The sequence below is a fragment of the Triturus cristatus genome, chromosome 9 (assembly GCF_964204655.1).
Source record: "Triturus cristatus chromosome 9, aTriCri1.1, whole genome shotgun sequence".
Classification (NCBI taxonomy): domain Eukaryota; kingdom Metazoa; phylum Chordata; class Amphibia; order Caudata; family Salamandridae; genus Triturus; species Triturus cristatus.
In genome coordinates this window covers 1,161,462,852-1,161,486,355 of record NC_140592.1, presented here as the reverse complement: position 1 = coordinate 1,161,486,355, position 23,504 = coordinate 1,161,462,852, and the positions used below count along the sequence as shown (strand labels likewise).

The 23,504-nt window shown below is 44.1% G+C and overlaps 1 protein-coding gene across 7 annotated transcripts in view; it reads left to right on the top strand.

The window, feature by feature from the left end:
* EXD1 (exonuclease 3'-5' domain containing 1) overlaps positions 1 to 23,504 on the top strand; it is a 972,955-nt gene that overhangs the window by 894,594 nt on the left and 54,857 nt on the right. For all 7 annotated transcript variants that reach the window (XM_085627141.1, XM_085627146.1, XM_085627144.1 and 4 more), the window contains one exon: positions 19,865 to 20,056. In XM_085627141.1, coding sequence (XP_085483267.1) covers positions 19,865 to 20,056 — 192 coding nt within the window. The remainder of the gene's footprint in view (positions 1 to 19,864; positions 20,057 to 23,504) is intronic.

Genomic DNA, 23,504 nt, shown 5'->3' with positions numbered 1-23,504 from the left:
AGTATTCATGCAGCACACAAACAATAACGTGAAAACGCCACACAAGAAAAATCCCAAACCAACTTAGAAAATTAGAGTATAATTTAATAAATAAAATGATACCAGAATGAAAAAACTCCAATTAGTTGAACCGGAGATATGCAGTTTTAAAGTTTTAGGTAAGTGTGGCGCCTTAAAGCTCAAAGTGCCACTCAGTCATCTAGTTGTACTAGACCGGGGGAAAGTCACAAGTTGAGGCCAACTGCGCTGGAATGCAGGGTCGATAAAGGGACCAGGTTAGTCCCGCTGAAAAAGTTACCTTATATTCAGACGAGTCCAGTTCACATTTGATGGTCCTTTAAGGAGCAGGTAGAGCATTGCAGACGGTCATTGCTGTAGCGCGAAGAGCTGGCCTGGCATCGTGGATGGTCATCGCTGTAGCGTGATTATCCGGTCGGACTTCGTAGGCGGTCAGTCCTGTAGCTTTGTGTTGGTGGTTACCGCTGGCTGTTGAGCGAAGTGCAGATCTCGTGCTCATAGTCGCTGTAGCACAGAGAGCCGGGTCACTGGAGCTTCATGTTGGCTGTCGCTGCTGGTCTCCTCACGAGCAGGCTCATTCGCGATCACAAAAAGCTCAAAAATGCTGGATTCATTCCTTCCTTTCTTTTTTCAGAGGTGTGCACTCTGTTGCCAACCAGAGGCCCAGGTCCTTGGGAGGTGCCCCGTCGACATCAGGGACTCACTCTAGCAGGGGCCATCAGGACTCGGGCAGGTCTCGGTATTTCCAGTTGCAACAGATCAGCTGGACAGGATGCCTCTGGAGCTTGTTGTGTCCCTTTTGCTCAGAACAGGAGTACAGCTACGTAGTCTTTGGAGTCATTCTGGTGGTCCTGGGTTCAAGGAGTAGGTCCAGTCTTGCTTCCTCAGTCAGCAGGGCAGTCCTTTTGAGTCATCAACAGGACTGGAAGTGATCTCATGAGTGACTCAGGATGTCCAATATTTATACCTGGTGCCAGCCTTTGAAGTGAGGGGGACTCGCTATACTTCCCTCACATCTGGTTGTGGTAAGTACCCTCCTTCCCCTGCCCACGCTCCAGGAGGTCTAAGGTGACTAAAGTCTGGTTTCAAGTCCTTTGTGAGTGAGCTGAAGTCAGCCCTTTGAAATTGTAGTGGGGCAGGGAACAGTTCTGCCCTTCCCATATGGCAGGATGGCCCCTCCTGCCAACACCCAGTATTCCTTTGTCTCACTGTCACATGAGGAATACACGAAGGACAGTTGCCAACTACAGCCAGTCATGTTTCCAGGATTCAGGCTGCAGGCACCAAACGGTTAGGAAAGGAAAATTCCAACTTCCTAAAAGTAGCATTTTCAGAATTGTTACTTTAAATCCAACTTTACCATTAAATCCAACTTAAAAATACAATTCACATACAATATATGTGTAAACATAGCATTCCTACTTGGTCCCAATCATAACTTATAACTTATTGAATGTAATAAGGCAACCCAATGATATCCAGTGGGAGAGATATGCCTTGCCGTAGTGAAAAACTAAAGTAGAAAATATTCACTACCAGGGTCTACTTTTTAAATACAATGCATTCTACTATATAGGGCGTACTCTGGGTATGACATGTATTAGAAAGGAATGTTTGGGCCTGGCAAAAGGTTTCTTTTGCAAGGTGGAAATGTCAATTTAAAACTGCGCTACAGCCTGAGACATGTTTTAAAAGGCTGCTTTAGTGGGTATGGCAATGATTGTTGTAGGCCCACTAGTAACATTTCATTTACAGGCCCTAGGTACTGATAGTACTAGTTATCAGGGACTTGCAAGAAAGTTAATTGTGCCAATTTGGTGTAAGCCAATTGTACCATGTTTAGGGAGAGAGCACAAGCTCTTTAGCATTTGTCATGAGTTCTAATGCCAACAGAAATGCAAACATTCAGCAAAAGAGGTGTGAAGGCAAAATGTTTGGGAACTACTACCCAAGGGTGCCACGTTTAGCATGTGTCCCCCTCAGCTGAGAGTAGGGAGAACTTCCCACTCTTTTGGAAATTCTCAAAACAAAGGTGGAAGAACTTGGAAAGGCTATCCACATTGGAGTGGTCAGTCCCAGGGTGGTGTTCCACCGTAAAGTCCATTCCCTGTAGAGAGATAGACCAACTACGCAGTTTGAGATTCTCGCCCATCATTGGTCCCAATGTCTTCAGTGCCAAAGATTTCCCTTTCATTGGCAAATTATCTCTGTTCCCTAGGAAATAGCCTTCTGCTGGTGAAGGCAACTGGTTGGTCCAGGCCCTCTTCATTTAGCTGAGAGCACAGACCCGATTCCATGCTCTGAAGCATCTGTTTGAACGATGAATTTGTTAGGCAAGTCCGGAGCCTTGAGCACTGGTGTTGTGCACATGGCCTCCTCCAGCGTGTAGATTGCTTTTTGGCAAACCTCTGTCCAGTTCTCCTTCTGTACCTGCTTTATAGATGGCAGCTCAGTCAAAGGGGCAACAACGGTGCATAAACTCTTGTTAAATCTCCAGTAGTAGCCGATGAAGCCCTAACCTCGGTACCAGTCTAATATGGATTCCCAAGCCAGGATGGACTGAGTTTTGGGTTGAAGGAGCTTCATCTTTCCACCAGCAACGAAGTGACCCAGATAGATCACGGAACCTTGCCTTATCTGGCAGTTACTGGCCTTGATAGTCGGGCCTGCCTTCTGCAAAACCTGAAGCACTGCTGAGAGGTGGTTCAGGTGGTGCTCCCAGCTAGAGCTGAAGACCACAATGTCATCCAAGCAGGCAGCACTGAAGACCTTTGACTAGCCACTGGAAGGAGTCCTGGGCATTCTTTAACCCAAAGCTCATCACCCTGAACTGGAGTGGCCCTCTGGGGTAGAGAATGCCGAACTGTCCTTGGCCTCCTTGATTAAGGCAATCTACCAGTACCCTGATGTCAAATCAGATGTATTCAGGAACTTCAAAGCTCCCATCCGATCTATAAGCTCATCAGCTTGGGGAATGGGGGATATGTCAGTCTTGGTGACTACATTTAGCCCTCTATAATCCACACAGAATCTGAGTTCTGGGGTGGCGCCCTGTGAGTGCAGCCCCGGGTACCAGCACCACTGAGCTGGACCAAGGTTGGTTGGATGGCTCAATCAACGCTAGCTTCAGCATCTTGGACACTTGTTTCCTTGATCCTGGTTCTCACTTTGTCAGAAAGCCTGTCGATCTTGGTCTTTACAGGCATACTGCCTCTCTGTGCGAATGTACTGCCAACTTAGCCTTCATGTGGAAGGAAAGGTTTGAGATTCCTTAGTGTTCTCATCTGATGTTTAGCTCTCTGGGTTGCATTGCTTATATGATTCTGCATGTTCAAGTGCATGTGTAGTGTAACTCCAAGGGATTTAGCTGACTCGATAATGTGGGTAGAGCAGTTGAAGGCTGTAAGATGTTGCATCCAGAGGTTGATCTTTGGAGTGTGATGAGGGCGAGCGATGAGGAGGAATTCAGTTTTGGAGGTGTTGAGCATGAGGTGGTTCTCAGTGAGCCAGTTTTGAGTGTTTGTCAGAGTACAGTTGAGTGAAATGAAGTCTTCTGGGGAGGTGATGATCAGATATAGCATTATCTAGTGGTTCCAAGAATAAAAGGAAGCGTATGGATGAAAGGGCAGACCCATGAGGAACCCCCATAGCAACTCTAGAGGGCTGAAATAGTGATTGATTCACTTTGACTCATTTGGATCTGTTGTGGAGGAAAGATGTAAACCATTGCAATTCTGTCCCTGAAAGGCCCATCCTGTGTTCTAGAATGGATAGTAGTTTGACGTGATTAAGTGTGTCAAAGGCCGATGATAGGTCAAGGAGAATCAGGAGGCGTGATTCATTTTGGTCTAGCATTTTTAAAATGTCTTCCATAATGTGAATGAGTGCAGAGTCCATGCTGTGACCTCTCTGAAAGCCTGATTGATGTTGATCCAAAAGTTGGAATTTCTCAATGTGTAAGCAGAGTTGCGATTGCACGCACTTTTCTAGAAGTTTCGCCAGAATGGGGCTATGCTGCACTTTGTGTGTGGCAGGACACAGCCCATTCAGGTGTAAGTGAGGCTGTGCCCAGCTGCTCTCTCCCCTCCTGCCGGAGATGGCCCAATGACACATACCGTAGCTCCTGCTGTATGGCGGTCTAGGAGGAATACACAGCCCAGCTGCCAACTACATACAGTCATGTGATCAGAGACAGGCTACATGCACCAAATGGCTAAAGCAAGAAAAGGCCAACTTTCTAAAAGTGGCATTTTCAGACTTGCAATTTAAAATACGACTTCATCATATGTTTGGATTATAAATTGTGATTGCAGAGACACCAGACTTCAAGGGTTTATTTCTTTTCAATTAGAAATTACACTTCTAAAATGTAATAAATGTAATAAGGTAATCCCACTGTTATCCTATGGAAGGAACTAATTTGAGAGCTTTTTACTACTAGGGCATGTACAAGTCCTGCCTTATAAATACAGTGCACCTTGCCCTCCTGGTTCTCCAGGGCCTACCTTAGGGGTGACTTGTATGTAATGAAAAGGGAAGATTTGACCTTACAAAAATGTATTTTGCAAGGTCTGTATGGCAGCATAAACTGCACACACAGGCTCTACAATGGCAGGCCTGATACAAGGTTTGAAGGCTACTTAAGTGGTTGGCACAATCTGTGCTGCAGGCCCACTAGTAGCATTTAATTTATATGCCCTGGGTACATGTATTACCACTTCACCAGAGACTTGTAAGTAAATTAAATATGCCAATTTGGGATGAACCAGTAGTAGCATGGTTAGGGGAGAGAGCACAAGCACGTTAGCAAACGTGTGCAGAGTCCTAGCACCAGCAAAAGCGAGGTCAGAAAAGTGAAGTAGGAAGGCAAAATATTGGGATGAAAACCACCCTAAGGCTGTCGGGCCTAACACTGGTGTGTGCTGTTGTGTCCTGTGTTGATGTGCATGAAGACTCTATTGGTCCTCAGCATACTCCTTACAAGTATTACTTAGTCTGATGGGTGTGGCTCGGTGTGGTTAATAAAGTTTATGACACAGTACATTCAGTTTAACCTTTGCTCGCTGAAGAATAAAGATGTGCAAAACAGAGCTCAGTGTGTGTTGTGATCTGTTACATGCTACCAGGCTGATAAGGACGCTAGAACTGGTGACGAGATAGGGGATACATGTCCCCCAACGAATACAAGATGTTCTCCCTCAGAGTTTGCCATTGTCCAGCAAACTGCTTGTGAATGGCATGTGCGCCTCAAGAAGCGGTCTACAGTTGGCGTATGTGGAGTCAAAGCTCAACTCCAGCCTTTTAGAGGCCCTCGAAGAAGGTGAAGGCCATACAGAGGAGCACAGTCAGTGAGCCTGCCAAACAAATCTACTTATAAGACCAAAAGAATAGATACTGCGCCGCAGCATAACACAGAGCCAGCATCGATACAAAGCAGTTAAAGACAGTGACAACCAGGTACGAAGAAGTGTTAAAGGCAGCAACAGCCAGGTACAATACCTAAAGTTGAGTGCAGTGAAGGACAAATGCAAGGAGCAAAGTCATTACTCACCATGAAGAAGTAAAATGGCGCCCGCCGACCTCCGCTCAGGCGCGCAGACCCAAGCACCAGTGAGCAGGCTGATGCTGCCAGAGGTACCACCGGTCCAAGTGACACTGAAGATCAAATGCTGCCTGAACAGCACATATTCTCAACGTCTGTAGGAAACACCACAAAATACGATGCTGCTATGTTCCTGAAACCATCACCTCTGTTAGATACTGCCAAAAAGCAGAATATTGGTGCCAGGTGAACGGCTTGGATTGAAACATTTGATGATTTCATAGATGCTATAGGAGAAGCAGATGACAAAAAGATCATCAGATACTTAAAGAACCTTGCAGGTGACGAAGTAAAAAAAGTGATAAAGAAGATATCTCAAGCTGGTGAAGGATCATGCTATCAAATCAAGAAGACGTTGGAGGCCAAATTCAATCCCAACGTCACCTGGCGGTCTGTCCGCGCTTTAAATTGAGCAGAATGGGTGGCCGTTCCTTTAGGGTGCTCGCGGCAGGTTTGTGGAACTCGCTCCCGGTACACATCCGAGCTCTTGAAGACCTGCTCGCCTTTAGGCAGGCGATTAAAACTTTACTGTTTCCCGTGTCTGGTTAATTTCCTTTTCTTTTATTGTGTGTTATGTTGTAGCGTCTGTCATAGCGCCAGAACGCCCCTTTGCTGGGGCAGCTGTGCGCTATAAAAATATAAATAACATAACATAACATAACATTTTGACTATGAAAGGTACACTTTCAACCAAGCTAGACAGCAACCTTGTGAGGCGATGGATGAGTTTTAGAGACTTGATACGCTTATAAAGCACTGCATGTTCAATGAATTCTATGATGAAGCCATGCGCCTTAGAGTTATTGATGGTTGCCTTTCCGACTCATTCCAACGATGCATGCTGAGAGAAGCGTGCAGTTTGGAGAAAGTGCTCATGACTGCGAGAGTGGAGGAATTTGTTGATCGACAAGCTGCTGGTATGAAAACTGGAACAACCCAAAATGAATCGGCAATGAGCATGAAAAATAAGCAGAAACACTAGGCAGAGGCCGACCGAGTGATGTCTCAGAAGACAAAGAAATTGTTTCAGATGTGGATTTTCCTTTCCACATGAAGGTAAATTTCCTGCTTTCGGGTAAATATGCAAAGGCTGTGGGAAGGAATACCATTTTGCAATGGTTTGCAAAGCAAAAGAGAAACTAAGTGTGTCACAAAGAGAGAAGAAAATGGACTCCAGAAGGTTCCAGACGCACTATAGCTACTCCCACAAGGCCAAACGGCCACATAGACTAAGGCAAGTGGCAAGGAAATAAAGTCGATCGCTATCAAATTTATGGTCCAACAGTTCAGTCACGCCATCGAGTGACAATTGGGAGACTGGATGTGCGATAGTGATTTCGGTCACAGATCGATGTGCGCATGTAGGATTAGCTCCTTACAAGAAAAAAACACAACTCTAAAAAGAATCGCCACATGAAGCAACAAAGTTCCTTTGGACATCGTACTAAAATCACGCTTGAGGTTAAAGGGTGTCCTATACCTTTCATTATAGACAAATGGCGCGTTGATAGACATCATGTTGGCAGAAAAGTACAAAGAACTGTCTCTGATACCACTTCTCACACAGTCTGAAACCAACGTGTGTACCAGGACAGTTTCTAGAGCCTTGCAGGGTAAAGACTCCTCTGTGGCGACCATGCTGCACAGGAAAAAGACAGTGCCAGCGCTGATACATGTACTCCACGGTACTTTGTCGAGTGTCTGCTTATTAAGTTTCGACACTGCTGTTGACATGGGACTTATTTCTATTAACTACAACTTCAATGCTCATTCTGAAATAGTCAATTCCCCACATTGTTTCGCGGACTTGGGAAACTTAAGATAATGAAGGTACAGCTTCACATTAATGAAGATATTCGCCCCGTTGCACAGCGACACCATCGAGTAGCTTTTCACTCACAGGAAGCTGTTGAGAAAGAATTAGAAACACTGTTACAACATGTCATAATCGAGCGATCTACTGGAATGATGACGTGGGTTTCACCCATTGTGGTGGTGCCAAAAAAGGACAGTGGAGGTTCAGTGCAAATTTGTGTTGATATCTAGCAGGCTAAAAAAGCAGTCGAAAGAGAAAGACATCCAGGTCTAAACATTGCAAACATAATCACACAGCTGAATGGCACCAAAGTCTTTTCCCAACTTGATCCGAACAAAAATTACCATAATCTTGAACTGGAAGACAACTGTAGGTAGATTACTACTTTTTCAACGCATATTGGTTTGTTCAGATACAAAAGAATCAATTTTGGTGTGTGGTCAGCTGCAGAATTCTTTCACGATGTCATTCATCGAGTAACTCAGCCTGTCACACAAGCTTTTAACCACTTCTGTCAAAAACCAGATCCCTTTGGGCTCCTTTTTTAAAGCATACAGGTACTCTCAGTTGTCGTGCTCGTGTCGTGTTCAAATTATCAGCATTCATACAAAAAGATAATATAACATTTTTAAATTGTATTATGTACGATTCTCCTGGGATTTAAAATATACAAATAAAAACAAATTCATAAAAAACACATCATCAATGTACATCAAATGATCAAAGAGAATTAAAATAGTTTTAAAACAACACAATCTAAAAGACTGTGACAATTGTTGGAGACATAAGACCCAACCACCTGCCACTAGTGGCAGGTGGTATGTTAGCTAGAAAAAGAAGTAAAAATAATAATAAGATTCTAGCATGACGCCCAAACATTGCTGTTACTCTTTTTAGGGAGGACATATATGCCATATTCCCATTGTTTGCATGGTGTGATCTGGAGATGAAAAGCAACCACATCAGAGTAAGAAACAGTTCTCCCATTGTTTGTTGGTTTTTCTCACAACGGATGGGTACTCGTGTGATATATATATGTGTGTGCTTGTGTATGATACCATATTGATGGTGTGTGACTGTATGGATAGCTGTTGAATCATCATGCTTGAAACCAAAATCGTAATATAAATGTATTTATTGTATTTATGAAGGATTTTTCAATATGTTTGTATTAGCAAGAATTTAATAAATGACAAAAAGAAAAAGATGGATTATACTATAAGTTGGTCCTTTTGAGACTGTATTTTAACTGCATTTTTTATATATCGTTGTTTTTAGATTGCTTGGGGAGACACTGATTTGTTATGTTATGCCTGAAGAAGGTGGTGAACCATATTGTGCCACCGAAACGCGTCGCTTTGTATTGATTGAGCACCCAAGCATCCCCAGGGGTCATTAAGAAAGAGGATAATATGAAAAAGTGTTGACCTTGGTTTATTTGGTTGTAAGGCCTGGTGTGCCAATTTGATAAGATTGGGTCTCATGTCTCCAACAATTGTCACAGTCTTTTAGATTGTGTTGTTTTAAAACAATTTTAATTCTCTTTGATCATTTGATGTACATTGATAATGCGTTTTTTATGAATTTGTTTTTATTTCTATTTTTTTAATCCCAAGAGAATCGTACATTATAAAATTTAAAAAAATGATATCATCTTTTTTTGTTTCGTATAAATGCTGATGATTTGAACGGTGTATGCACGACAACTGAGAGTACCTGTATGCTTTAAAAAAGGAGCCCAAAGGGATCTTGTTCTTGACAGAAGTGTCTAATTTCGGTGTCCTGTCCCTTTGGTGAGTGGGACCCCTCGCTCCTAATTTTGAACACATGCTGCTTTTAACTACAATGATGATATACTGGTGATGGGACTACACAAAAGGAACATGACGAAGCACTCACACAAATATGCCATCTGCTTGCTGATGCTCTTCACACACTAAATGCTCAGAGGTGTGAATTACACAAAACAGACTTAAATTCTTAAGCATATTTTGTTTCGAAAGGGGATGACTCTAGACCCTCTAAAGGTACAAGCATTGTCATCCACTTGATCTAAAGAAGATGTGACCATTCATACCATTAGTCTTTATTCGATTTAACAAAATCATGAAAGACACAAACATAAATCAAAACATTACATATAAAAACACATTAAAATTGTTAAGTTCATCAATAAATAAGTTAAAATGAATTCTAAAAAAGCATTAAACTAGTCGGACTAACAGCAAGTTTAACAATGTATAATTAAAAAACCCCCTGGGCTACAGCATTGTAAAAACATTTTACATAATTTGACCCTAGGCGACAGCGATGTTGGTAGCTTGAGAGGGAATTATCTGTGATTTGCTAGAGGCTTTCGCCCTTAGGTTCCACGCCCAACCCAGAAATTTTGCTAATGGGATAGAAATGGTTGGGGAAGTGCTGGTGCATAAAATTCTTAAGGCAATGGCACTGCTCGTGGTACCCAAGTTCCTACACAATGGTGACAACCACACTCGCCTAGGAACAGCAAGTGCTGGACAGACAAAAATGTGACCATTCAGCGATCCTTCTTAGGCATGACCATCTACTGTTCCAGGTACGTTTGTGACTTTGCCACTGTAAGTGCTCCTCTAAGAACTAACAAAGCAATATGTTCCGTTTGAATGGTTATCAGAATGTGATCGAAGTTTCAAGAAAATAAAACACTCAATTAAAAATGCAACTGAAATGGCTTACTTTGAACCAAAATTACTTACACGGATTGTGGTAGATGCAAGCCCGGTGGAGCTGGAAGCGATCCTTGCCCAACATAATGGACATCCCGATGCTCAGAGACGCATTGGGGCCTATGCTAGTCGGGGTCTATCTCAGACTTGAACATGCTTATTCTCAAACGGAGAAAGATAGTTTGGCTGTAGTATGGGCGTGTGAACAATTCCATGTGTTTCTGTACAGAAAGCAAGATCAAGCCTTGCTCACCATTTTCATAAATTTGAAAGCCATGATGCCCCCTCACATCGAGAGGCTGGGGGTGCGTCTGCAGGAGTATGATTGCAGTATTGTGCACAAAGATCAAAACCCTGCACACTGCTTTTCATGAGTGCCCCTACAGCATCCTAGCACAATGTCCAAAGCAGCTGAAGCCTACATCAATTTCATAGTAAAGTCAAGTGTGCCTGAAGCTCTTTATATTGAACAGATTCTGTCAGCTACTAATAATGGCAAAGGCATGCTTAGGCTCAAGGAGGAACACAATCATGGAAGAAGCATACTCGACCTCTTACAAATGATGTTGAATACCAGAAATTCAAAAAAAATTTGAGGAACCTTCTGTTGTTCATGACTTAGTCATATTAAGAGCGGAAGACTTATCAAATCACATGACAGAGTAATTGAGAAGCTGAATGCCATTCCCACAATATGGGATGCTCCCTCCATTCTCAAATCTTCAATAGCAAAGAGTTCAAAGCCTTTCTTAATTATTTGAATATCAAACCTCAAAAAAGTACACATCTGGCCACAGGCAAATGGCGTTGTTGGACTGTTTATTTTGAGAAGGGTGGTTCAACGTGCTGTACTGGCAGGCATCAGCCTTAAGTCTGCTTTATGCCCAGCCCATTGTGCCTACCATTCCACTAAAGGAGAAAGGTCTGCCACCTTGCTGTTCAAGAGAGCTCTTGGACCACAGATACTTCAATGGACCACCAGCCGGTCAATAGACCCTGACCAGATTTGTGCCATTGACACCTCTTGCCAATGGAAAATGAAGGCGTATGCCAAGTGCTAACGTGCTCTAGACACGGTTTTCGAGAAGGAAAACCGAGATCTTGTCAAGCAAAAGTAGACCTGCACAACGTACACTCTGTTTGATGCTGAACTGCTAAGAGTTGTGGCAAGTGAAGGACATATGTTAACTGCCCAACAACCTGTAAAATCCATAACCAGAGACTCGTCTCACTTTAAGCCTTTGTTCATCGGCTCCAGACCTTGCAAATGAGGCAAGTCTACTTGAGTGCCCAAGTCTAGCATCTGGGTCTTCTCCATAGATGCCGGATGAAGGCGCCCCTCCCCTGTCTTATACAACTAGTTCTCGAAGGCTGGTGCGAGCACCTTGATGACGCATCCAGGAGTTGTAATGGTTGTATGTGTATATATTAGATTTGTACTTTTTATTTAACAAAGAGGGCGATGTTGTGGGCTGTGTTTATGGCTTGAATACTCTAGTGGTCCACTGCAGACTCCTTAAGAGTATTATGTATTGTGATGTAACACCAAACGTTCAGTTTAACGGTTGCATGCTAAAGAATAAAGGTGTGCAAATCAGAGCTCTGTGTTTGGCGTAGTCTGTTACATTCTCCCAGGCTGGGAAGGACGCTACATATGCCAGGAGTGTGTTCCTCTCCTTGGGCTTCCTATAAAGGGTGGTGTAGAGATGATCATGTTTAACATAGACAGAAAGGTCCAGGAAAGAGATTTCTTATTGATGGCATTGCATAGTGAATCTAGGGGCATCACAGTTTGTGTCTGAAATAATAGCAGTGTCTGAGAGTCACCCTCACAAATCACGAAGATGTCATGTATACAGCTCTTCCAGAATTCAATATGTGCTGGAGAGAATGACTCTATGTTCCAGTTCATCCATGTACAGTACTGCAAAATGTGGTTGAAATCACTACCCCAATGGAAGTCCTCTTCATATGTAAATATAAATCATTGTCAAATTCAAAGAAATTGCCAATGAGGGCCAGTTCTAGAAATGATAAAAATGAAAGATGTTGGATCCTGGTGTATTTGAATTTGAATTTTAAAATATTTATACAGCGCACGTACACCCAAAGGTTTCATGGCGCTACAGTAGGCAGAGTCTCTGAGGTCATGGAGCGGGGAGAGAAAATGAGGAGAATTTATGAGGGGAAGGCTTTGGAAAAAAGAAAGGTTTTTAAGGCCTTTCGAAAGGGCTGGTATTGATTGGAAGTTCTGAGTTGCATCGGAAGGGAGTTCCAGAACACAGGGGCGAGGGTGGAGAATTTAGACCCTCCCCATTTCTTACGACGGAAGCGAGGAACTGTGAGTAGGTGGTGAGAAGAGGAGCGAAGTTCCCTGGGGGGGACATAAGGTATGATCTCCGAGGAAATAAAAGCAGGGGACCTGCCTAGCTGGGCCTGAAAGGCGAGACAGCCCACCTTAAAAAGGGAGCGTTCGCGCACAGGGAGCCAGTGCAGGGATTTCAAAAGGGGAGTGGCGTGATGGGATTTCGTCAGGTTGTATACCAGGCGGGCCGCTTGGTTTTGGACCAGCTGGAGACGACGTACGCTATAGGCTGGCATGCCATGGTAAAGAGCGTTGGCATAATCCAAGCGGGAGATGACCATGGCCAGTACAATAAGTTTCAGGGCTGTGAAGGAGAAGAAGCGGGAGACTTTACGGATAGTGCGGAGAGATAGAAAAGAGGAGGAAACCACCGAGCTCACCTGGGAGTGCATAGTGAGTTGATCATTGATTTTTATGCCCAGGGTTTTGACGGAGGAGGTAGGGGGTGGGGGAGGACCAAGTGAGGAGGGCCAGAAGAGGGGGGACCAGGGACTGGAGCAACCACCTGTCAGAACAAGCTCTGTCTTATCTGGATTTAGTTTCAGGTGGTTGTGATTCATCCAGTCCCGGATGAAAAGCATGGTGGATTGGAATTTGGATTTGGAGTCAGGGGAGTGAGACAGAGAAAAAATGAGCTGGAGGTCATCCGCATAATTGTATACGGAGACCTCCATCTGTTGAAGAGCAAAGATGAGGGGGGCTATATACAAATTAAACAGTAGGGGGGAAAGGGAGGAGCCCTGGGGGACCCCGCACACTAACTTCCGTGGTTCAGCCCAGAAATCCCCCAGGCGAACTGCCTGGGTGCGTCCGCTTAGAAAGGAGGACAGCCAGACCAAGGCGGTGCCTCCGATCCCCGCCGCTCCGACACGGGAGAGTAAGATGGAGTGATCTACCGTGTCGAAAGCGGCCGAGAGATCGAGTAGCACCAGGGCCTGGGGGATGCCAGTGTCCATTCCCTCTCTAAGGTTGTCCAGTACAGAAAGCACGACCGACTCGGTGGAGTGAGCCGGTCGAAAGCCGGCCTGACGGGGCGCCAGGATTCGGTTTGCTTCTACGTAGGAAGATAGTGCTTTGGTGACATGCCGCTCCAGGACTTTCCCTAGGAAGGGGAGGAGGGAGATGGGGCGGTAGTTAGCAGGGACGGAAAGATCTGATCCAGGTTTTTTTAGAATGGGCAGGATTATGGCAGATTTGAGAGCGGGGGTGACCACGCCTTGGGCCAAGGAACTGTTAAGAAAGGTGAGGGGGGGTAGCGGACAGTTGGTGAAGACATGAGCAAGAATATGAGCAGGACAAGGGTCGTGAGGGGAGCCAGATTTGACCAGAGGGAGGAGGGAAAGGAAAGAATCTTCTGTTAAAGGAGGGAATGAGTGAAGGCGGGCGTCTATCGGGGGACAAGGAGGGACTCGGAAAGAGGGGGAAGGGGGAGGAATATTGGCCCTGATTGTCGCAATTTTGTCCAAAAAGTAGGAGTTCAGGGTATCACAAAGAGGTTGAGAGGGGGAGGGTGTAAGGGTGGTTCGATCAGAGTATGCGAGTTTCTTGATGATGGCAAAAATTTCTCTGGATTTGTTCTCCGCAACTAGGATTTTGGAGGAGAAGTACTCTTTTTTGGTGGACAGTATGGATTTCTTATATTGCTGCAAAAGGGAAGTGTAGTGTGATTTAAGCTGAGGGCAGTACTGTCTTCTCCATGCTCGTTTTGCATGGCGGACCGCTAGTTTTTGTGCCTTCAGATCGTTATTGAACCACAGGTTGGAATCATTAGTCCGTTTGGAGGAAATGCGCCTCAGGGGAGCGATGGAATCACAGGCTAAGAGTAGCCACGAGTTGATGGAATTAGCTTGATCTGCTGAGGGCAGGCCGGACAGATCGGGGCAGGAGGAGGAGAGAGAGGAGGCTAAGGCAGCCAGGTCTACCCGCCCCCAGGAACGGGCCCAGATGTTTTTGGGGTGCGAGGACTTGATAGGCGGTCCGAGTTGAGAGGAGAAAGAGATCAATGAGTGATCAGACCAGGGGCAGGGAGAGATGGACAGAGAAGAAATAGGGCAGTTCAGAGACCAGATTTGGTCGAGCGTGTGTCCATGAATATGGGTCGGGGTATTGATATGCGAGATGAAATTAAGAGAGCGTAAGGTTTCAGAAAATTCCTTGGAAGTGGAGCATTCAGCTGGGTCGGAAGGCCAGAAATTAAAATCACCCAGGAGCAGGACGGATGAATTGTTTACAGCTAGGGAGGCCACCAGTTCTTGAAATCCGTCCAAGAAGGTAGGCGACGGTTGAGGAGGGCGGTACATAAGAAGGCAGGTGAGGGGAGTATGGTAACAAAGAGAGCGAGCGACTAAGAAGTCGGCCGTGCCTATCGAGGGAACACTGATAGGTTGGAATGGTAGATCCTTTCTGGCGATCAGGGCGACACCCCCTCCGGATTTACCCATTGGGCGGTCAGCCCGGAGGGCATAGTAGGTGGCTGGAAGGGAGGCAAGGAGATTAGGGAGGGAGCTGTCGCGGAACCAGGTCTCCGTAAGGAATAGGAGGTCTGGTTTATGGATATCAAGCAAAACTGACAGTTCGTGGCAATGCTTAACCGCGGACCGCGTGTTGAGGTAGAATATGGTAAGTGGGACCTGACTGGGGCCGGCTGGGGGATTAGGACGGGGAGGGGAGGGCAGGGGGGGAGGGAGGGGCGATCGGAGTTGCTGCGGCTGTGATGCCCAGATTCTTGATATGGATGGTCAGGGAGGCTTCAATGGGCCTGCTGGCTTGAAGAGCGAGTAGCTGTGCCGATGAATATTGTAATGGGCCGGGTAGGAGAAGGGGCCTAGGCCCTAGGCGCGTTTGGTCGCGGACGGGCGCAGACGGGCTTGCCTTAAGCGCGCCTTCAGCGCGCAATCGGCGCGCCCGCTGCGCTCGTCCGCTGCGCGTCCGGTAATGGCACATGATTTATGGGAGTTGAGGGAAGGGGAACATGGGCGTGGCCTCCGAGAGGGGGCGTGGCCTCGGCGCTCGCCAAAGTGGCGTGAAGTATTGTCCAAAGGTCGGTGACCTCCCGCCGCAGCGATGAATCGGCTGCGCGGGGAACCGGAAATGAGCAGGTGAAGTAGGTTTTATAAAAAGCAAGTACACGAGTAAAATACACACAATTCTCTCTATTAATCAGGGTAAAATTGCTAAAGGTCTGCTCCCGGCTTCCGCCTCAGGAGGACTCGCAAGACTGGGCAGGGCGCTCGTGAACAGCGTCTATTTAAATGCGCTGAAAGTGGGCGTGGCCTCCGAGAGGGGGCGTGGCCTCGGCGCTCGCCAAAGTGGCGTGAAGTATTGTCCAAAGGTCGGTGACCTCCCGCCGCAGTGATGAATCGGCTGCGCGGGGAACCGGAAATGAGCAGGTGAAGTAGGTTTTATAAAAAGCAAGTACACGAGTAAAATACACACAATTCTCTCTATTAATCAGGGTAAAATTGCTAAAGGTCTGCTCCCGGCTTCCGCCTCAGGAGGACTCGCAAGACTGGGCAGGGCGCTCGTGAACAGCGTCTATTTAAATGCGCTGAAAGTGGGCGTGGCCTCCGAGAGGGGGCGTGGCCTCGGCGCTCGCCAAAGTGGCGTGAAGTATTGTCCAAAGGTCGGTGACCTCCCGCCGCAGTGATGAATCGGCTGCGCGGGGAACCGGAAATGAGCAGGTGAAGTAGGTTTTATAAAAAGCAAGTACACGAGTAAAATACACACAATTCTCTCTATTAATCAGGGTAAAATTGCTAAAGGTCTGCTCCCGGCTTCCGCCTCAGGAGGACTCGCAAGACTGGGCGTAGTCTAGTTCTGCAGCTAACGATGCTATATATGATGTTGATTCCCTTTAATTGGGGTATGTTCGTATAGAGCAGGAGTCTCCAACCTTTTCTGCAATAAGAGCTATTTATTTTCAATGAAAATCCTCCTGAGCTACCATTATTAGAGATGTAGCAGGAACCGCATCAGATACGATTACATTAGTAGCCAACATATGCAAGATACAAGCAGCGATCACCTCCAAGCATCAGCAAGGTTGTCAGCAGTATTGTATAAAATGGTTTGTCAATGTGGAATACCTCTACGTGGGTAATACATAACAGCCATAGATGCATTACCCCTAGCACCAAGTTAATAATAATAATAGTAATAGTCTCTGCAACACCAGTTGTTTTGTATCACTCAAATAACCGCTTTAAATATATTTTGAAAATGTAACCGTTTTTCTTCAAACATCAGCATATGAATTCTGTAAAAACACACAATTTCATTTCAAATACATAATTCTCAATTTTGGTATATATACATATAGTCAACCAAGCAAAAGCTTCTAATTATGTTCACTGAGCTGCACACAGGAGAGCTACTTACAGGTAGCTGGAGAGCTACAAGTAGCTCATGAGCTACTTGTAAAAGAAGCCTGATATAGAGGGATTCTATGTCCAGAGTAACCAATAAGGATCCTGTTGTGGGTAGATGAGTCTTCAATGAGATTCATAAAATCCATGCTGTCACATAAATAGCATTTTGTAAGGGGCACAAAGGGCTTGATAAGGTCAATGTATTGACTTATCTATCCTGAAACATTGTGTCTCCTGGGGAGGGGGGAAGCTATCAAGATTTTATTTAACTTTAGGAAGCTTATAAATAACTGGAGTGCATGGGTTGCACCAATTAAGGTATGAAAACTCGTTTTTGCTGAGAAAACTATCTCTTTAGCTTAATTTGTAAATCTGAGTGTTTCACTTTGTTTCTCACTTGTTGGATCTTTAGTAACTTTTGCATAATGGTCAAGGTTATGAAGTTGGAGTAGGATTTCCAGTTTGTTTGAGTCTGTCGTGTAGGACAGTGCCGTCACCTAACTCTGCAGGTTTGACAATACTGGTACTATCCATTTTGAGTGTGTGAAGGGTTCCACATTTTGTAATGAGATGTTATATGGAATAAAGTTATTTTTTGTTAATTATACCTTGAGGTCTCGGAGTACTCAAAAGTGAGAAACTCCACAGGTAAGGGTCACTTTGGATTGAGGAAAATATGGAGGTAGGTAGTAAGCCAGTTAAATCAGTTAGAATAGGAGTTGCCATCTCAAAACAAATGCTTTCAGAAGAGTTTTTCTAAAAAAAAAAAAATCTCAAAAGTTCACTGTGGAATTCCAAAACATCGCTGCGTTCTGTAGGGACAAACGACAAACCTTTATTCAGTTAGGTGATTTCTGTACTTGAGTGTGTAAGAATATAAGTTAAAGATAGGTATTTTTTCTATACTGTCTACTCTGGAGGAGCCCCCCACTGATAGTATTTCTGACAGGTGCATCTATCCCCTAGGGTTTGGCTAACCCCCTCTGGGATTTGCCTCTGCTCCTGCTTGTAGAGCGGGTCTGGCCCCATTGTAAAAACAAAACAAGGTTTATCTCTAGAGTCTGTGCCTTAACTTGTACCTTCTCTGGGATCCAATCCGTCCCTCGAATTTCCTGAACTGTCTGAAAAGTAACACATTTGTGTTATTTATTGAAACAAGCCCACGGGCGAACAGAGTTGGGGTATGTATGTGCGACTGGTGTACTTATCATCCAATAAGTATGGATAGGTACTTTTGACTTTAAAATGTTGGTTATCTTTTCTTACTTTTTTTTTTTTCTTTTTCTCACCTGTTCAATATGATTAAATTCTGGTCTGGTGTTCTCAGTTTTGTTTAAGATTGACTTTGCGTCTTTAATTACACTGGATGGTGTTCGGAATAGAGACTGCAAGTGAACACAGTAAGAAACTCCTAGATGAAATTGGTGATTTGGAGAAACAGATTGGCGTGCGACTGAGTCCCGAGTACTAAGATGTTTGGCCCCCCTTTCACTTATCACCCCGAAACGTACCATGCACAAACTAGTCAAACAGTAGCACGTTTTTGGAAAGTGTCTTGGAGATTTGTCAAATGGGGCCAAAGTTATTAGCAACACAAAAAAGGCATTTCCTCTAGAAACACGGTCCTAGCTGTAACTTCCCAGTGGCAACTGGGTAGTTAAATTTAGTTACTGTGTGTGTGTGTGTGTGTATATATATATATATAGAGAGAGAGAGAGGATCCATTTAGGTGGAGTTAAGTAAACCTATGAATATATGTATACATGCTTACCTTGATGATATTTTGGCCCTCAGTATTCTGGCAGCATGATATGTTTGAGTCTATATTAAGGTTTAGTACCATAAGAATACAGTGACAATGGGGATTAGAGACATCAGTAGAGGGTTGTAGTTGAGTGTATTGAAAGACCGATCTGACTAAGGGCCAAGCCTTTGCAGCACAAAATTAGCATATGTTCAAATATGAAGTACTATGATCAATTGTCTAATGTGGCATTAATCTAGTAGTTATAATCCCATAACACTAGGATGCATTTTGATGTGATGAACTTTGTCTATTATAGAGGTCAAAAGAGAATGATGTTTGTCTAAGATGGAAGAAGGAGGTTTTAATGTTTTATTAATGTAGTAGTTATGCGAGATTTAGATTTTCTGACCAAAAAGTCCACATCGAGGATTGTGCCAAAGAGAGGATGGATGAGGGAGGCAAAGTTATGCCAGACCTTTAAATAAGACCACTGCAACTGGTAATGACACGACGTCAGGTTAATACATTTAAGCAGTTGTGAACAGGAAGGAAGGAGAGAAGCAGTGCTGTTTTGTGAGTGGGTGGAATGATGGGCATTGTTCTAACAGGGCAGCTTCCTCTCTGCTTCAGGATGGCAGAAGGCTTAAGTAATGGAATGGTACTTACTATGGCTTTGTGGTCAAGGTGCAGGATATAAAGTGCTGCTTAAGTAGTCTGATCAATGTAAGTAGCGTCCAGTGAGGAGCATGTACTGTGCTCCCTGTAGGAAAGCAAACTCATTGCTTTGGCAGGTGTTGGCATTTCAGAATGTTAGCAGACTACAGTACCTGAGGAAAAGGTAGTACAAGATGTGCAAAATTAAGAGGCTATGAGAAGAAAATGTCTAAACTTAGTTTTAAATTACTCGATACAGGCAAATAGCTAGACTTAAAAGCTTTAAAGGAGTATTTTGTAGCCACTGGGAAAAGGGTATGCAACCATTTGGAAACATTCCAGGGAGTGGTGTGTGAGTAGACAGGCTGCCAATTTCCAACTGTCTCCAAGGAATATTTTGAAGTGGATGTTGGGAAGGAGTCCTTTTAAAAGAATCAGGAAAACAGAAAAGTGTTCTCTGGGGCTGCGCAAACAGTCTAAAGAAGGCATTGGGTTACTGATTAAATGGCCCTGATACAACACACCAGGATTTGAGGACCCATACTGGGAGGTTGCTATCTTGTTACTTTGGTCTTTGTTTTTTCCAGGATGAACAAGACATTTGGTTTGTACGCCCAACACCCCCACGTTTGCTGAAGGTGCTAGCATTAAAAGCTGTGTATTTGCTTCCTTTGAGATCGGTTCTAATGGATGAAATGATGTCTGACTATACATCCTTGGTTGATGCCTACCTCAACACGTACCGTGATGGGGAACCAAACCAGCTTCCCACCACAGCGGTAAGACAAATGGGCCGAAAACTGTTCTGTTGTTTATTTCAACCTAATGAATCGCACTTCCCTCACCCCCACCAATATAGAAATGTTGCAATAAATAGAAGTGCTTTCAGGTTTTAAAATTGTAATTGGATTTTTGCAGTTTTTGTTTGTTTAGTGCATGATCTCTGTCAGCGGCAGAGCCCGTTCAGAATACGCACAGCTGTTTGAAGCTTTTGGTCAGTCTCTCAACTTCCCTAAGTCCATGCATGATCAACCACCCCCCTCGCAACTTTCTCCTCCCCTGGAGACTCAGGAGCCTGTTCCACAAGTATATGATGTGTTGATCATTGGTACATCTGGTTTGAAGTGCAAGACATTCTGCATCTGGTACGGATTACATCTGGTATAAATAAACAGTTACACTTAGTGGGCTCAGCCATATCTCACTGCAGAACTCTAGAGGCCCGTCCAAAGTACTCCTTTCAACGTGCTACAGAATTCAGTGTCATGACGTGCACATTTGATACACAGTTAATTTTCCATCTTTGAAGACCCATTTTAGGGAGTCATCCTCTAATGTGTCCCAAGTCCTCGAAGATGGGGTTTGGATGACTGCAAATGTTTTAACAGCAATGTCTGAAAGTCTGAAAATTCTTCCCATTGTTAATATCAGTTCACGGGACAGGGACAGCACCCAATTGCCTCCACTCCCCACCTCAAATGGCAAAGTCCCAGTAGTCAAGAATCTTAGTATTTTCCTAATATTTTCCTAGATTCTGATCCGTGTTAGGAAATGCAAATCACTGTTGTAACTAAATCCTGCTGCTTTTCTTCTGAGGTCCTTGTTAGGGGTTTTCCCATCCTTTTTTACCCCTTTGAATCACAGTTATTAATGCGTATGTTTCATCTTTCATAGTTTATGGATACTTCGTCTGTATATCTTTGCATGCACAAGGTGCAGCACATTCAGGACAACTTTCTCTGATGGTTGAATCCAACCTCCTCTGATTTAGTTGAATGTTGAAAATTAGGTACTATCACCACTGAGGGCCCTATTTATAGTTTGGCAGAAAGATTATCGTACCTGCCTTATTGCAAGGCCATTATATGCTGTGGCACTTGTAATAAATAGTATCTGTCACAGAAACACTCACTGTTCACACAAGGGGTCTGTTCAGAGTGTCATCTCAACCAAGCGGTCTTAGTCTAGGGCAGAGATTATCTCTGCATGTGCAGGACATCCAGAGGGTGTTCAGACAAGTGCAGATGGACAGATATCATGAAGTGGCAAACTACTCAAGTGGAAAATCGTCCCCTACGAGATGTGCCTCTTACAGACACAATGGGCAATGCTCCCATTGAAAGACTTGTGCTGAAGAACTGATATCAATAATGGTGCAACTTTGTCTAGCTCCCTGTTAAGTCCTGGTTGAAACACTATTCAAATAGCATCTGAATCTATAAAAGATCTGAATGTTGAGAAGAATGTTACCAGCAAAGGTCGTTCTCAAGTAGACATCCATGCTTGCCTTTGCAGTGAGCTATTTGATTTGTTGCTTTTTTTTTGTTTTACTGTATGTTTAAGATGCGCGCATAACCATGTATGGCTGGTTCTCATAAGGTGCAATCGCTGCTGGGCAGTGAGGTACGGGTCTTCTCCAATGTAATTGAAATATAGCATATATTTTACAGGGTCTCTTTCCTTTGGTTTCTCTGGCTGTTTCGTACCCCTGAAGACATAACCCTTCACAATTATCCCCGGAATTTGGCCAATATAAATGTGAGAGCAAAGAATACCCACGTACGTTCATAATATGTATTTGGGTAATTACATATTAAATGTCTCATAATTTATATTGACTTTAACATATCGATCCAAAAATCCTGAAACAAGAAGCTAAAAAGATTTGTGAAATATTGCATATGTATTTGACTAGTATTTAATATGTATGTCTATATGTATGCATGTAGATGGTGTTTATATGGAGCAAATCTAGGCAAAGAGGCAGTGAAGCATTGTACAGGGTGAAAGGCAAGCCGAGGATACTGGGTTCTGGGAGCAAAAATATACTATTACTGCATTTTGATGTAGCGTTTTGTAACCCCGTAACCACTGAGAATTTTCCACCTCCTATGCTGAGCCCTTTTTATTTTTTTTTATTATGATATTTGGGGTACTTTACTCTTACGCCTTTATAACTTTTTCCACTTCAGGTATTCTGGCAAAATCTGTGTCCTTTTTGTGTAGATCCCTCAACCTTTCTTTCTTCACAATGCCCTTCAAACCCCCTCCCAGACTTGCATTTTCCTGGTCTGGTCTGTTCCTTTAGCTGGCACTAGTCCCAACCACATAAACGGGGAATCGTTTTTATCGGCACAAGTATGGGAACACTAAGTGGTAGCAATTTTGTGGATCCCTGAAGATTCCGAAAGCTTCAGTGGGATCCACGCAAGGCACACTCCCATGGGTGTCCACGGTTCTAGACCTGGCATCCATGGATTGTTTTTTCCTCTACCCTTTTGCCTTCAACCCTCCTGTTTTGCTGACTTGCTCGCTTTAGGACTCTGCACACTGCTAACCTGTGCTAAAGTGCTTGAGTTCTTACCTTAAAATATGGTAGTATTAGCTTATACCCATTTGGCATATTTAATCTACTTGTAAGTCCCTAGCTTAAACGGCACTGCCTGTGCCCAGGGCCTGTAAATGAAATGCTCTAGTGTTTTGCTGACTTGATCACTTTAGTTCTGTGCACAGACCTGGAATCCATGGATTGTTTTTCCCCCTAGCCTTTTGCCCTCAACCCTCCTGTTTTGCTGACTTGCTTGCTTTAGGACTCTGCACACTGCTAACCTGTGCTAAAGTGTAGTACAGGTACATGCAGAAGAAAAGGTTACTTACTTGTAGTCCTGGTTCTGCGTTGCTGCAATCTTCATTGACTTGAAGTTGTTAACAAACGTCCCATCTCACCGCTTTGACTGTTGGGCATTGAATGCTAATATTTTCTTCTGAAATCATTACATGTACATCCTATAAAAGAACCGACTCTCTGAGGCAAACTGCCAGGAGGGTGCACTGTGGTTAAGGAGCCTCATGGATTCTTAAAAAGGCAGTGCCTTTTTTCTTCTGTTCGCAGTATACACTTTTTCTTCTGTTTGCAGTATAAGGCTATAAGACTGCCCTATGCTGGTTGAATTAAATCTCATGAAGGTGCTTCTTTTATTTCAGATTGTCTTGATCAAATAAAAGACTAGCTTGTTCGATACAGACTCATCCTCAACTCAAACAAGATTTAACTCTTGCATTTCTGTCCTTCAGCGACCGTTCTTAGACTCAAGTCTGGCATACTTTCCTCACTCCCAGGATTCCCACCCACTGTGGTCAAAAAAGCTATATCATTGAGCTTCATGTTTGACACTAGGTTACATTTCAATGAACATATAATAAAGATTGCTAAATGGTCTCATTGTG